The 14,240-nt window shown below is 40.7% G+C and overlaps 1 protein-coding gene across 27 annotated transcripts in view; it reads left to right on the forward strand.

The window, feature by feature from the left end:
• The window catches only part of LRCH3 (leucine rich repeats and calponin homology domain containing 3), a 107,778-nt gene that overhangs the window by 35,609 nt on the left and 57,929 nt on the right, over positions 1 to 14,240 (forward strand). For all 27 annotated transcript variants that reach the window (XR_010111492.1, XR_010111494.1, XR_010111493.1 and 24 more), the window contains exons 3-6: positions 585 to 711; positions 3,739 to 3,844; positions 10,614 to 10,750; positions 13,919 to 14,028. Coding sequence is in view for 21 of the 27 variants with exons in the window: in XM_034958032.3 (XP_034813923.1) it covers positions 585 to 711; positions 3,739 to 3,844; positions 10,614 to 10,750; positions 13,919 to 14,028 (480 nt within the window). In the remaining 6 variants the exon portion in view is untranslated. The remainder of the gene's footprint in view (positions 1 to 584; positions 712 to 3,738; positions 3,845 to 10,613; positions 10,751 to 13,918; positions 14,029 to 14,240) is intronic.

Consider the following 14,240-nt stretch of genomic DNA (forward strand, 5'->3'; position numbering starts at 1 on the left):
TTATTATTTTACTTTTAGTTCTGGTTTGCATGTTTTTGTATAAACAAAAATTCTTTACCTGTAACTTAGTTGGTATGATCTATGAAATCACAACTTACTGCTTTTTTTCCATAGAGCTACATTTTCACCATTTATGTGCATTTGATTATAATATTGTAATGATGAGGGAAGTAGATTACAAGTTTTGTTTATAAATCTTCAGAAGTAAGGAGGATGATATTATCCACCTTTTAAAAAATCTTTTCCTACATAAATGTTACTTTAATAAAATAATACTATGTTTATGTAGTACCTCATTATTTACAAAGGAGTTTTATTCTGCAAGAGCCCTGTAAGATAGGTAGGGAGATACTAAGATCTTCAGTTTACAGATGAGAAATCTCTGTAAGATGCAGATTAAGTTCAACACTGTGCCTGTAACCATAAAGCTGACCACCAATAAAAGGAAGGCTAGAACTCCAGTACCCTGTTTGTTTCTTGCAAGACTCATATTTGTTATTTTACTGAGTATAGCGTGAGAAAGAGAGAAAATTTTTCTTCAGTGGTGGACTCTGATTCTTCTCTCTTTCTACTTACCCATTTAGTCGGAACCAACTGTCAACATTGCCGGTACACTTGTGTAATTTGCCATTGAAAGTCTTAATTGCTAGTAATAACAAATTGGTGTCACTTCCAGAAGAAATTGGACACCTTAGACATTTGATGGAACTTGTAAGTTAATATTTTTGATTGTCCAACGTGTGTGTGTGTATGTATTGTGTGTGTGTGCGTGTGTGTGTGTGTGTGTGTGTATATATATATGAAACCTTGGAGAGAGATATGTATACAAAGTCATACCATAGTCTTTTATATGGCAAGGATTTATTATTGATATATGTTTTTGACTTATTTTCCAGTATTGGTAATGAATTGTATACTGAATTTTCCGTACTCAAGTGGTTGGCACACAGAATTAAGAACGGAAAGTACAAGCCTAATTGGCCCACACAGATGGGAAAAGGTCATTAGAATTAGGTTCTAACCAATATTAAATGATTTCTGTGTCATTAAATTTTTGAGATATGTTAATATAATTGAATTTTTCAAAATAAATTTGTTTGTATCATCAATATTCTGATTTTTGATTAGCTCCTGTAGGGGAATGGCACTACAAAGGTCAGGTTTATTTTTTGTCTTACATTATATCTTTAGACGCTATCTCCCACTCTATAAAGTAAAATATACTTCATTGCCATGTTTGTTTGTTTGTTTGTTTGTTTTGAGACAGAGTGTTGCTCTGTCGCCCAGGCTGGAGTGCAGTGGTGCAATCTCGGCTCACTGCAAGCTCTGCCTCCCAGGTTCACGCCATTCTCCTGCCTCAGCCTCCTGAGTAGCTGGGACCACAGGCACCTGCCACCATGCTTGGTTAATTTTTTTGTATTTTTAGTAGAGACAGGGTTTCACCGTGTTAGCCAGGATAGTCTTGATCTCCTGACCTTGTGATCCGCCCACCTCGGCCTCCCAAAGTGCTGGGATTACAGGCGTGAGCCACCGCGCCCGGCCCTGTTGCCCTGTATTTTCTAAGACACTTAATTGAACTCCTTCACCAAATCACTTCTTGAGTATTTACCTTCTGAGCATGGGAATAATAATTTTATCATTTAATCACCATAATAATATTATGAATTGATTACTAAAATTATTTTCATTTTATAGCTGAGGAAGCTAGCACTCAAATAGGTTAAATAACTTGCCTAAGGTTATATAACAGAAATAGTATTTGAAACCAGACTACCTTAACTCTTTCTGAAGTGGTCAAATACAATTATGTCCATTAGGATTTAGGGATATGGTTTCGTGTAGGTTTATTAACAAAGATGGAAGATGGTTATCATAAATTAACACATATGTAATATAGTTGGATCACTTTTTCCAGGTAGATTATGAATATAAGAGGTTACATGGGAAAATCCACAAATATATTTAAACTAGAGTCTACATTCTAGACCACTATTTTTGGAGCCAGTTAGAACTAGGACATAAAGATCAGAATGTATGTTTATCAGCATCTCTTCAGAACTTGGGTTAAAAACATGAACTAGAAGTAAACTATAATTCAAATTCTTATTTTCAAATCATTTAAACATTTTGTTTCTACTTATTCAATCCTAAATACTTAAAAGATAGAGATGTGTTATAGAAGCTGCTTTTTGTTTTCTACAAAAATGGTTAATTGATATCCTCAGTCATATAAGGAACTTGTGGCAGAATAAGAATTAGTGTCCCAGCCAGGCGCGGTGGCTCACACTTGTAATCCTAGCACTTTGGGAGGCCGAGAGGGGCAGATCACCTGAGGTCAGGAGTTCGAGACCAGCCTGACCAACATGGTGAAACCCCATCTCTACTAAAAATACAAAAATCAGCTGGGCGTGGTGTCACGCACCTGTTATCCCAGCAACTTGGGAGGCTGAGGCAGGAGAATCGCTTGAACCCGGGAGGCAGAGGTTGCAGTGAGCCGAGATCACACCACTGCACTCCAGCCTGGGCAACAGTGAGATTCCGTCTGGAAAAAAAAAAAAAAAAAAGAATGAGTGTCCCTAAAGCTCTCCATTCCCATCTAATGGTCATTCAGCAACATCCTTGTTGGCTCGCTCTTTTTTTCCTCTTCATTAAGTGAAAGCAAACTGCTGTTTTCAACATACGTATTTTCTGAGAGATTATACATTGCTATTACCTTTTGGCTCAGACTCGATTTTTCTATGCTTTCAACTTTTTTTTTTTTCTAGCTAGGATTTGAACCTATATCCTTTCAACTTCTTTTAGAACCATTTTAATGCCTAGAGCATTGGACTCAGAAGTCTAGCTTCTGGCCGGGCACGGTGGCTCATGCCTGTAATCGCAGCACTTTGGGAGGCTGAGGCAGGTGGATCACCTGAGGTCAGGAGTTCGAGACCAGCCTGGTCAACATGACGAAACCCCATCTCTACTAAAAATACAAAAATTAGCTGGGTGTGGTGGTGGGTGCCTGTAATCCCAGCTACTTGGGAGGCTGAGGCAGGAGAATTGCTGGAACCCGAGAGACGGAGGTTACAGTGAGCTGAGATTGTGCTATTGCACTCCAGCTCGGGTGACAACAGTGAGATTCCATCTCAAAAAAAAGAAAAAAAAAAGTCTAGCTTCTGATTCTACTTCAATTATTGATTGGTAGGAAAAGTAAAAATAGTATTTTCTCTAAGGATACTTTAAGGAAATTAACGTTTGAGGCTTATTGAAAAATTTGGCAAGCAGTCTCTTTTTATTCTTTTTTCTTTTTTAAAAAAAGAAAATAGAGACAGGCCCTTACCATGTTGCCCACGCTGGTCTGAAACTCCTGGGCTCACGTGATCCACCCACCTCGGCTTCCCAGAGTGCTGGGATTACAGGCATGAGCCACCATACTCGGCAGCAAGCGGCCTTTTCTAAATAGTAAATGTATTATTTTCTTTTAGTCATATTGGAAGAATTTTAAGTGTTAATGTGGCAGCTTCTCTCTGTTCATATAATGATGGGTTTACAAATTATTTTGGCTGATCTCAGAATTATGGTATTCTGAATTTATTAATCTTCGAACCTGTAGGTAGTCTCTTTTCAGAACCATTGAATTAAGCTATTAAGTGAGATACGAGAAGGTCTCCCAAACATATCTAATTTTATAGACAGTGTAAAGCAGACAAGTTTGTAATGTTAGGACAATCTTTATTTTGTATCTTTTCAAAATAGGATGTGAGCTGCAATGAAATTCAAACTATACCTTCCCAAATTGGTAACCTGGAGGCCTTGAGAGACCTTAATGTAAGAAGAAATCACCTAGTACATTTGCCTGAAGGTAAGAAACTATGAAATAAGAAACCATGAAATAATTGTTTTATTATTATTATTATTATTATTTTTTTTTTTTTGAGACGGAGTCTCGCTCTGTTGCCCAGGCTGGAGTGCAGTGGCGCGATCTCGGCTCACTGCAAGCTCTGCCTCCCGGGTTCACGCCATTCTCCTGCCTCAGCCTCCCGAGTAGCTGGGACTACAGGCGCCCGCTACCACGCCCGGCTAATTTTTTGTATTTTTAGTAGAGACGGGGTTTCACCGTGTTAGCCAGGATGGTCTTGATCTCCTGACCTCGTGATCCGCCCGCCTCGGCCTCCCAAAGTGCTGGGATTACAGGCGTGAGCCACCGCGCCCGGCCTGTTTTATTATTTTAAAGCTCTCTCAGACCAATCAAGACAAAAATGTATAAGGGTTACATCCAGGCTGGGCGCTGTGGCTCCTGCCTGTGATGCCAACACTTTGGGAGGCCGATGAGGGAGGATTGCTTGAACGCAGGAATTCGAGACCAGCCTGGGCAATACAGGGAGTCTGTCTCTACAAAAAATTAACAAATTAGCCCAGGGGGCTGGCGCACTCTTGTAGTCCCAGCTACTCAGGAAGCTGAGGTGGGAGGAGTCCCTGAGCCCAGGAGGCCAAGGCTGCGGTGAGCTGTGGTGGTGTCACTGCACTCTAGCCTGAGCACCAGAAAGAGACCCTCTTTAAAAAAACGGGGTGGGGAGAGAGAGAGAGAGAGTGTGTGTGTGTCTGTGTGTGTTTGTGTGTGTGTGAGAGAGTATGTGTGTGTTACCTCCAGTGTTTGAAATCTAATGGTTTATTTAATAGTGTTATCTGTTCCATTGTGGATTTTAAAAGCCTCTTCAGTGAAAAGGTTTGATAACTCTTGACCTTTGATTTTATTTTTAGATCTTGTCAACCGATGTAATTAATAACTCAGGGTAGGGTCCCTGGAAATTTCAGTAAGCATGACTGTTTGGGGGAAATGTAACATGTTTGGATAAGGGGATAGTGTAGTATAATGAAAAACATTTCTGCAGTTAGCACTCACTTAAAAATGGACTTTGACCTGAACTTAACCGGTCACTGGAGATGTTCAAACAGAGGCTAATGAACCATGTGGAGGTGATGTGTAGAGTGAATGATAAATGGGGTGAGAGACTGCACTAAGAGACGGGTTATTTACTTAGGCTGACTACAAGCTCTGATGTATGTATTTGATAAAAATGATTAAACATTAATGAAGTCTAGTTTATCAATCTTTCACAAATTAATGAAACAGAATGCTAGAAAGGAAGATGAAAATGAGAGCTATTATTTTATGAGATCCAGAATATATATTTCTTCCTATATGTTTCTGCTCATCACCCAGCAGTAAGAGTCATCAGCTCATGGCAAGTCTTGTCTCAACCGTGCTCTCATTTACTTTCCCCTGCACTATTCTCTAGATTAATTTGAATCAAATACAGAAATTTATTGGTAAACATTCCAGAAAAACAAGGAATCTTCTCAAGGTATTTTCATGACAGTGCTTTTCTGGGTTCTTTGACAAAATATGACTTACAGTGTACAATCAATATTTTGTTTGTGTTGAGACAGGGTCTCACTCCCATTACTCAGGCTAGAGTGCAGTGGCACGAACATGGCTCACTGCAGCCTCGACCTCTCAGGTTTAGGTGATCCTCTCACCTCAGCCTCCCAGGTAGCTTAGACTACAGGCACTTGCCACCGTGCCACCTACTTTTTGTATTTTTAGTAGAGACGAGGTTTTGCCCTGTTGCTCAGGCTGGTCTCAAACTCCTGGGGTCAAGAGATCCACTTGCCTCAGCCTGTCAGAGTGCTGGGATTATAGGCGTGAGCCACTGTACCTGGCCACAATACATGTTGAATTAACTAATGATGTTTTCGCTTTCCCTGTGGAATTCAAATATTTATACCAATTTGATACAGCATAATATTTAGTTCTAACATACTAGTGGAGCTTTGACATTTTGGATTCCAAGTAAATGTGTAAGAACGTGACCTTTTCAGTCCACTTTTATATACTTACTGCAACCAAAACCTTGCGTGTCTTTCCTCTCACTTGGCTTGTCCAGGAACCTTCACACTTTTTATCCTCAGGGCCTTCCTTATTTTCTCCTGGTTCTGTTTGCTACCAACTCAGGAATGTAAATGAAGGTTAGCAAAACCAAAATCATGACCTCTAGGACCTTATAACCCCAAATTTCTCCCTAGGGTTACCTCTGTACTCAGGACTCGCCTACTGTGGTTGGTCTTCAAAGACTTACGCCTATAATAATATTTAGTGTGAAATCAATTAATGAGAATATTAGGGTTTTAATCAAAATGAAAATTGAGCATTTCAGATGACAATGGAAGCTTAATAGTTTTATCAACTAATTTATTTCTGTATCTTATTTTGATTGTAGACTGCCGACAAAATGGTTTATCACACAAATAGTTTCAATTTTTTTTAACAGTTTATTTATAATCTCAGCACATACAGTTGAACTGAGTTGGCAAGTGAAGCTCTATTCCAACAGCTACATTCGTTCGTGTGGAAGTTTGTGTTACTTAATTGGTAATTTCTAACATTGCAATTTGGTACATGTCATATATCTTTTGTTATATTGCCATTTGGATTTAAAATTAATTTTTACCAAATAATATGTTACATCATTCAAAAAATATTAAAAAATATTAAGAATCTTTTTTTTTTTTTTCTTGAGACGGAGTCTCACTCTGTCACGCAGGCTGGAGTGCAGTGGTGCGCTCACTGCAAGCTCCACCTCCCGGGTTCATGCCATTCTCCTGCCTCAGCCTCCCGAGTAGCTGGCATTACAGGCACACACCACCACACCCAGCTAATTTTTGTATTTTTACTTCTTTTTTTTTTTTTGAGACGGAGTCTCACACTGTCGCCCTGGCTGGAGTACAGTGGAGCGATCTTGGCTCACTGCAACCTCTGCCTCCCAGGTTCAAGGGATTCTCCTGCCTCAGCCTCCCAAGTAGCTGGGATTACAGGTGCCCGCCACCATGCCCAGTTAATTTTTTTTTTTTTTTTTGTATTTTTAGTAGAGACAGGGTTTCATTATGTTGGCCAGGCTGGTCTCAAACTCCTGACCTCATGATCCGCCTGCCTCAGCCTCCCAAAGTGCTAGGATTACAGGCGTGAGCCACCGTGCCTGGCCTTTTTTGTATTTTTAGTAGAGACTGGGTTTCACCATGTTGCCCAGGATGGTCTTGATCTCCTGACCTCGTGATCCGCCTGCCTCAGCCTCCCAAAATGCTGGGATTACAGTCGTGAGCCACCGTGCCCAGCCAAGAATCTTAAATAATGTCGTTCCCCTGCCTCAAACTTCCCTGCACACCAATTTCAATGGCCAAAAGTGTGTACCTTCATTAAACTCCTTTGACTCTTTTTTTTTGAGATAGGGTCTCACTCTGTTGCCCAGGCTGGAGTGCATGGCATGACCAGAGCTCACTGTAGCCTCGAACTCCGTGGGCTGAAGCCATCCTCTCATCTGAGCCTCCCAAGTAGCTGGGACTGCAGACATGCACCATCACACCCAGAAAATTTTGTATTGTTTTGTAGAGACAAGGGTCTCACCATGTTGCCCTGGCTGGTCTCCTGGACTCAATCCGCCCACCTCAGCCTCCCAAAGTGCTGAGATTACAGGCATGAGCCACAGTGCCCAGACTGCTGACATATTTCTAACTGATATGTTTTTATAGCTATTGCTGGTTTGGGCAACCTTGACACTTATGTCAGCTTCCTATTGTGATGACAGATGAGGATTTAGTTTCCTTACACTGTCATCATACCATGCCTTTACTGCTTTCCTCCCATCTTCCCAGTGTAGTTTTAGCACAACTTCTGATTAAATTGTTACTCAGTGTTCACATTACTGTAATTATGTAAACATTGTTCCCTGCCAATTCAAGTGATGTACTCTGATTTTATTTCCTTTCTTGTACATGTTTTTTTCTTTTTTTTTTTTTTTTTGAGACAGAGTCTTGCTCTGTCACCCAGGCTGGAGTGCAGTGGCATGATCTCGGCTCACTGCAGCCTCCGCCTCTCGGGTTCAAGCAATTCTCCTGCCTCGGCCTCCTGAGTAGCTGGAATTACAGGCGCCCGCCACCATGCCCAGCTAATTTTGTATTTTTAGTAGAGATGGGGTTTCACCATGTTGGTCAGGCTGGTCTCAAACCCCTGACCTCGTGATCCACCCGCCTCGGCCTCCCAAAGTGCTGGGATTACAGGCCTGAGCCACCACGCCCGGCTTTTTTTTTTTTTTTTTTCCTGGAGGTAATAGTTTCTTATCTTTTTATATGCTTATTTTTGTGTGTGTCTATGGCTAATTCCACCCTCTTTTTCCAGCAGGCTTTCTAGTCAGACCAGATTCTCTATCCCTTTTTTCCCTGCACTTCTGCCTCACTGAGCCCTTTTTTTCTCTTCTGATATGGACTGGCTGTTCTCTGGTATTGCTGCCCAGCTTTTTTTTTTGAGACAGTCTCACTCTGTCACCCAGGCTGGAGTACAGTGGCGCGATCTCAGCTCACGGTAACCTCTGCCTCCCCCTCCCGGGTTCAAGTGATTCTCTGCCTCAGCCTCCCAAGTAGCTGGGATTATAGGAGCCCGCCACCACGCCTGGCTAACTTTTGTATTTTTAGTAGAGATGGGGTTTTACCATCTTGGCCAGGCTGGTCTTGAACTTCTGACCTCACGATTCACCCGCCTTGGCCTCCCAAAGTGCTGGGATTATAGGCGTGAGCCACTGCGCCTGGCCTGCTGCCCAGCTTTCTTTCTTCTGTGTTAAATACTCTGAGTCCTAGACTCTGGATCTTCCTCAGTTACTCCCTGTTTTGCTGGAGGACATCTCCTAGTAGCTTCCCAGGAACACGTCATGGGAGAACATATTTTTGAGACTTCACTGGAAAATAAATGTCTTTATTCTATGTTCCCCCTTGATTGTTTGATTATAAATCCAGGTTGAAAACTATTTTCTTTCAAGACTTTTAAGTGTTTTTTCACTTTCCGCTTTCAGTGTTTAAAATTGATGGTTGAAAATCTGATGCCATTCATTCTTAATCCCAGTCTTTTGTGACCAGCTTTTGCTCTCTGGAAGATTTTAAGATGGTCCCTGTTTATCTGCTGCTCTGAAATTTTATGTTAATGTGCCATAGTATGAGTTGTTTTAATTTAATGTGCTGGATACTTGGTGGGCCCCTTTCCAAACCAGAGATCCATATCTTCCGTTTTGGGAAATTGTTTTATATCTTTTTTTTTTTTTTTGATAGTTTTCTTTCTTCTGGTTTCTCTGTCCCCTTTTTGAATTATTTTGAATTGGATGTTATTAGACCTCTTTGTTGATCCTCTTTGATTTTTTTTTTTTTTTGAGACAGACTCTTGCTCTGTCGCCCAGGCTGGAGTGCAGTGGCGCAATCTCGGCTCACTGCAAGCTCCGCCTCCCGGGTTCACGCCATTCTCCTGTCTCAGCCTCCCGAGTAGCTGGGACTACAGGCGTCCACCACCACGCCCAGCTAATTTTTTGTATTTTTAGTAGAGACGGGGTTTCACCGTGTTAGCCAGGATGGTCTCGATCTCCTGACCTCATGATCCACCCGCCTCGGCCTCCCAAAGTATTGGGATTACAGGCTTGAGCCACCGCGCCCAGCTGATTTTTCTTATATTTTTTATTATTCATTTCTGTGTCATTTTGTGTTACCTTATGGTAAAATAGTTCCAACCATTCTTATGAATTTTTAATTGCTACCATTATATTTTTTCATTTCTACAAACTCATTCTGTGATTTTTAAAAAATATTCCTTTTATGTTTCAGTGATTAAAGACCTTCTCTTTCTGAAACTAAAGATAGTCTAGCTTTTCAAAATTTTCTTCTGCTTTCTATAAAATACCTGTTTCTTCTGAGTTCCTTTTTTTGGTTAGTTAGTTGGTTTTGATGTTGGAGATGTCTAAATGTCTGTGGATCATATACTATCTTTATATGGCTGATTAGAAGTTCTCAGTATACTGGGCAGAAATTGTATAATGGTAATTAAACAACAAGCTGTGTATTTTATTAGAAGAAATTCTGTATCATTATATAAAGGCCTTTTATATGGGACTGTGAAGTTTATCCAGAGAAAGAAGCTCCATTTCTTCTTCGTTATTGTGTATATTCTTAAGTACAGCCATTCCTGGGATGAAGTAGGATAGGGTGGGGTGGGAAGGTGCTGAGGTCTTAATGTTAAGTGTGTAGACTTTGACTTATCTCCTCCATTTTCAGCTGGCAACTCCTCCTGACTTTTGTCATCCTATTGTGCCTGGGATCCCTTAGTTCAGAGCATTTTTGATTCAATTTCACTAGAAAATAACTTGCTGATTCCTGGGAACATTGGAGAAGGATAGTGCCCCAGCTGTGTTAGTGGGGGCTGTTGACCCAGGCATTTAACTGTTCTTTATGTAGAGTGTTATCTAATCCTTTTGTTATCCTCACCTTTTTGTGGTATCAGGGCCTCCAGCTTCTGAGACTTTCTGTAGTTCTGAGCGGGTCAAAGCTGCTTTTTATTAGTAATCCTGTCTATAGGCAACTGGATCTCATTTTTACCACTTTGCTACCACTTTTCTCATTTTTACCACTTTGCTACCAGTTAATCACTAAAAGAGAATGGGAGTAAATATCTGTGTTAAAATCACATTTAACTAGAAGCTTTGTAAAAATTCTCTAGTTGTAAAACATCATTAATTGTTCATTTCCATTTTACCTTCTTGCAGAGCTGGCGGAGTTGCCTTTGATACGGTTAGACTTCTCATGCAATAAAATTACCACAATCCCTGTTTGTTATCGGAACCTCAGGCACCTACAGACGATCACCCTAGATAACAATCCACTACAATCACCTCCTGCACAGGTAAACCATAGTGGAAGCATCAGGTAAACCATGGTGGAAGCATCAGGTAAACCACGGTGGAAGTATCTGGTAAACCATAGTGGAAGCATCAGGTAAATCATAGTGGAAGCATCAGGTAAACCACAGTGGAAGCATCAGGTAAACCATAGTGGAAGCATCAGGTAAACCATGGTGGAAGCATCTGGTAAACCATAGTGGAAGCATCAGGTAAATCATAGTGGAAGCATCAGGTAAACCATAGTGGAAGCATCAGGTAAACCATAGTGGAAGCATCAGGTAAACCACGGTGGAAGCATCAGGTAAATCATAGTGGAAGCATCAGGTAAACCATGGTGGAAGCATCAGGTAAACCATAGTGGAAGCATCAGGTAAACCACGGTGGAAGCATCAGGTAAACCATAGTGGAAGCATCAGGTAAACCATAGTGGAAGCATCAGGTAAACCACGGTGGAAGCATCAGGTAAACCATAGTGGAAGCATCAGGTAAATCATAGTGGAAGCATCAGGTAAACCACAGTGGAAGCATCAGGTAAACCACGGTGGAAGCATCAGGTAAACCACGGTGGAAGCATGAGGTAAACCACGGTGGAAGCATCAGGTAAACCATAGTGGAAGCATCAGGTAAACCATGGTGGAAGCATCAGGTAAACCATAGTGGAAGCATCAGGTAAACCATAGTGGAAGCATCAGGTAAACCATAGTGGAAGCATCAGGTAAATCATAGTGGAAGCATCAGGCAAATCATAGTGGAAGCATCTGGTAAACCATAGTGGAAGCATCAGGTAAACCACGGTGGAAGCATGAGGTAAACCACGGTGGAAGCATCAGGTAAACCATAGTGGAAGCATCAGGTAAACCATGGTGGAAGCATCAGGTAAACCATAGTGGAAGCATCAGGTAAACCATAGTGGAAGCATCAGGTAAACCATGGTGGAAGCATCAGGTAAACCATAGTGGAAGCATCAGGTAAACCATAGTGGAAGCATCAGGTAAACCATAGTGGAAGCATCAGGTAAATCATAGTGGAAGCATCAGGCAAATCATAGTGGAAGCATCAGGTAAACCATAGTGGAAGCATCGCATGGACTTTTTTTGGACAAAGGATGAAATTTAAAATTTCATGTACATTTATCATTCGGTTAGAAAATAATTTCTTTTAAAATGGATTCACATACATATGTATTTTTGAGAAGCCTTGAATTAATGGATTAGAAGATAATGTTTCCAGAAGTATTTTTCCTTTCTCTAAATTGGTATTTCTTTTTAAATTGAAGAATTCTTCCCTAAATTTTTTTCTAATAAAATTTTAGTTAATTTCTTAATTTTTTCTTGTAAAATTTTAGTTAATTTCTTTATTTTTTTCTAGTAAAATTTGAGTGTAGACACCATAAATGCTAGAGACAGGCCAGGTGTGGTGGCTCATGCCTGTAATTCCAGCACTTTGGGAGGCCGAGGTGGGCAGATCATGAGGTCAGGAGATCGAGATCATCCTGGCCAACATGGTGAAACCTCGTCTCTACTAAAAATACAAAAATTAGCTGGGTGTGGTGGCTCGCGCCTGTAGTCCCAGCTACTCAGGAGGCTGAGGCAGGAAAATCACTTGAACCCAGGAGGTGGAGGCTGCAGTGAGCTGAGATGGCGCCACTGCACTCCAGCCTGGGCGACAGGGTGAGACTCCGTCTCAAAAAAAAAAAAAAAAAAAAATGCTAGAGACAGATAAAAATACTCAGCTTTCAGAGCTAAAAACTATCAGTAGATTTCTTTTTCTGATCATTGTTATTATAACCTTCCTAATTCTAAAGTCACAAATTCCTACTTTAGACAGTTTGGTCATTTGTTTACCAGTGACTGAAATGAAACTATACAGTAATAATTATAAAGTAGCTTTACATGTAGATGCTGGACATCCTACAACCTAGAAATTTTTGCCAACTCATTATTTTCCCTCAGCTCTTTTATTTTTTTATTTTTTTGTGAGAAGGAGTCTCGCTCTGTTGCCCAGGCTGGAGTGCAGTGGCGCGATCTCGGCTCTCTGCAAGCTCCGCCTCCCGGGTTCACACCATTCTTCTGCCTCAGCCTCCCAAGTAGCTGGGAGTACAGGTGCCCGCCACCATGCCTGGCTAATTTTTTGTATTTTTAGTAGAGACGGGGTTTCACCGTGTTAGCCAGAATGGTCTCAATCTCCTGACCTCATGATCCACCAGCCTCGGCCTCCCAAAGTGCTGGGATTACAGGTGTGAGCCACCGCGCCCGGCCCCCTTAGCTCTTTTTAACTCTGCAGTTTATTGACGATTTTGTACAAGCATATGTTACTCTTTTTTTTTTTTTTTGAGATGAAGTTTTGCTCTTGTTGCCCAGGCCGGAGTGCAATGGTGCGATCTTGGCTTACTGCAGCCTCCGCCTCCTGGGTTCAAGCAATTCTCCTGCCTCAGCCTCCCGAGTAGCTGGGATTACAAGCGCCTGCCACCATGCCCGGCTAATTTTTTGTATTTGTAGTACAGACGGGATTTCACCGTGTTGGTCAGGCTGGTCTTGAACTCCTGACCTCAGGTGATCCACCCACCTCAGACTCCCAAAGTGCTGCAATTACAGGTGTGAGCCACTGTGCCCGGCGGCATATGCTACTCTTTATGGCAACTATAAAACTTTATGAGTAAACTTCCTAACAATAGAAGGGTCTTATAAGCCTCAAGAATTTGTGTTTTGACTTCTGGGACAAGTAGCAACGAAATATATGTAATGTTTCATGATTTCCTGCTCTTCTCTCTCAAAGCAGAATCAAAAACATAGTTGTATATGATTGTTGGATTCCTAAAAGTAAAAGTTGCTTCATGTAATCTAATGAGGAGAAATGCTTTAAATCTCTGACTATGCAAACTAGTCAGTGTGATAAGTTTATTTGATATTTGAAAAGTATAATCAAAAGTTATTTATTTATATATTACTGAAATGTATTAGTGACTAGAAAATGAAAACATATTTACCAGTTAAACACCTAAAATAACACTTAACCAAATAATATAATTTATTAGTTTTTAAATATTACTGTATGTACTTGATAGAAATGCCTCCCTTTCCCAATGTATGTTACATAAAATGTTGATATGATAAAAAGGAGCATACTTCAGATGAGTAATAATTTGGCTACATCTGTGTGACTTTATTTAGATATGTATAAAAGGCAAAGTCCACATATTTAAATACCTGAACATACAAGCTTGTAAGATTGCTCCAGATCTGCCGGATTATGATAGGAGACCGTTGGGTTTTGGCTCCTGGTAAGTATATTCTGTCCTTTTATCTATCATATTTTTTATACAGAGAATCAAATAAAATGGATACTTAAATTTGCCTGAATGTTTGACTAAAGGGAAATAACCTGTTTTAACACTGTTATTCTCAGAATGCTTGTATTGTAAAGTTGATTACCTAGATCTGGCAAAGTCTAGTTCTAAGGGTTTCTCAACCTTGGCACTGTTGACATTTTAGA

This window comes from Pan paniscus, chromosome 2, assembly GCF_029289425.2.
Source record: "Pan paniscus chromosome 2, NHGRI_mPanPan1-v2.0_pri, whole genome shotgun sequence".
NCBI lineage: Eukaryota > Metazoa > Chordata > Mammalia > Primates > Hominidae > Pan > Pan paniscus.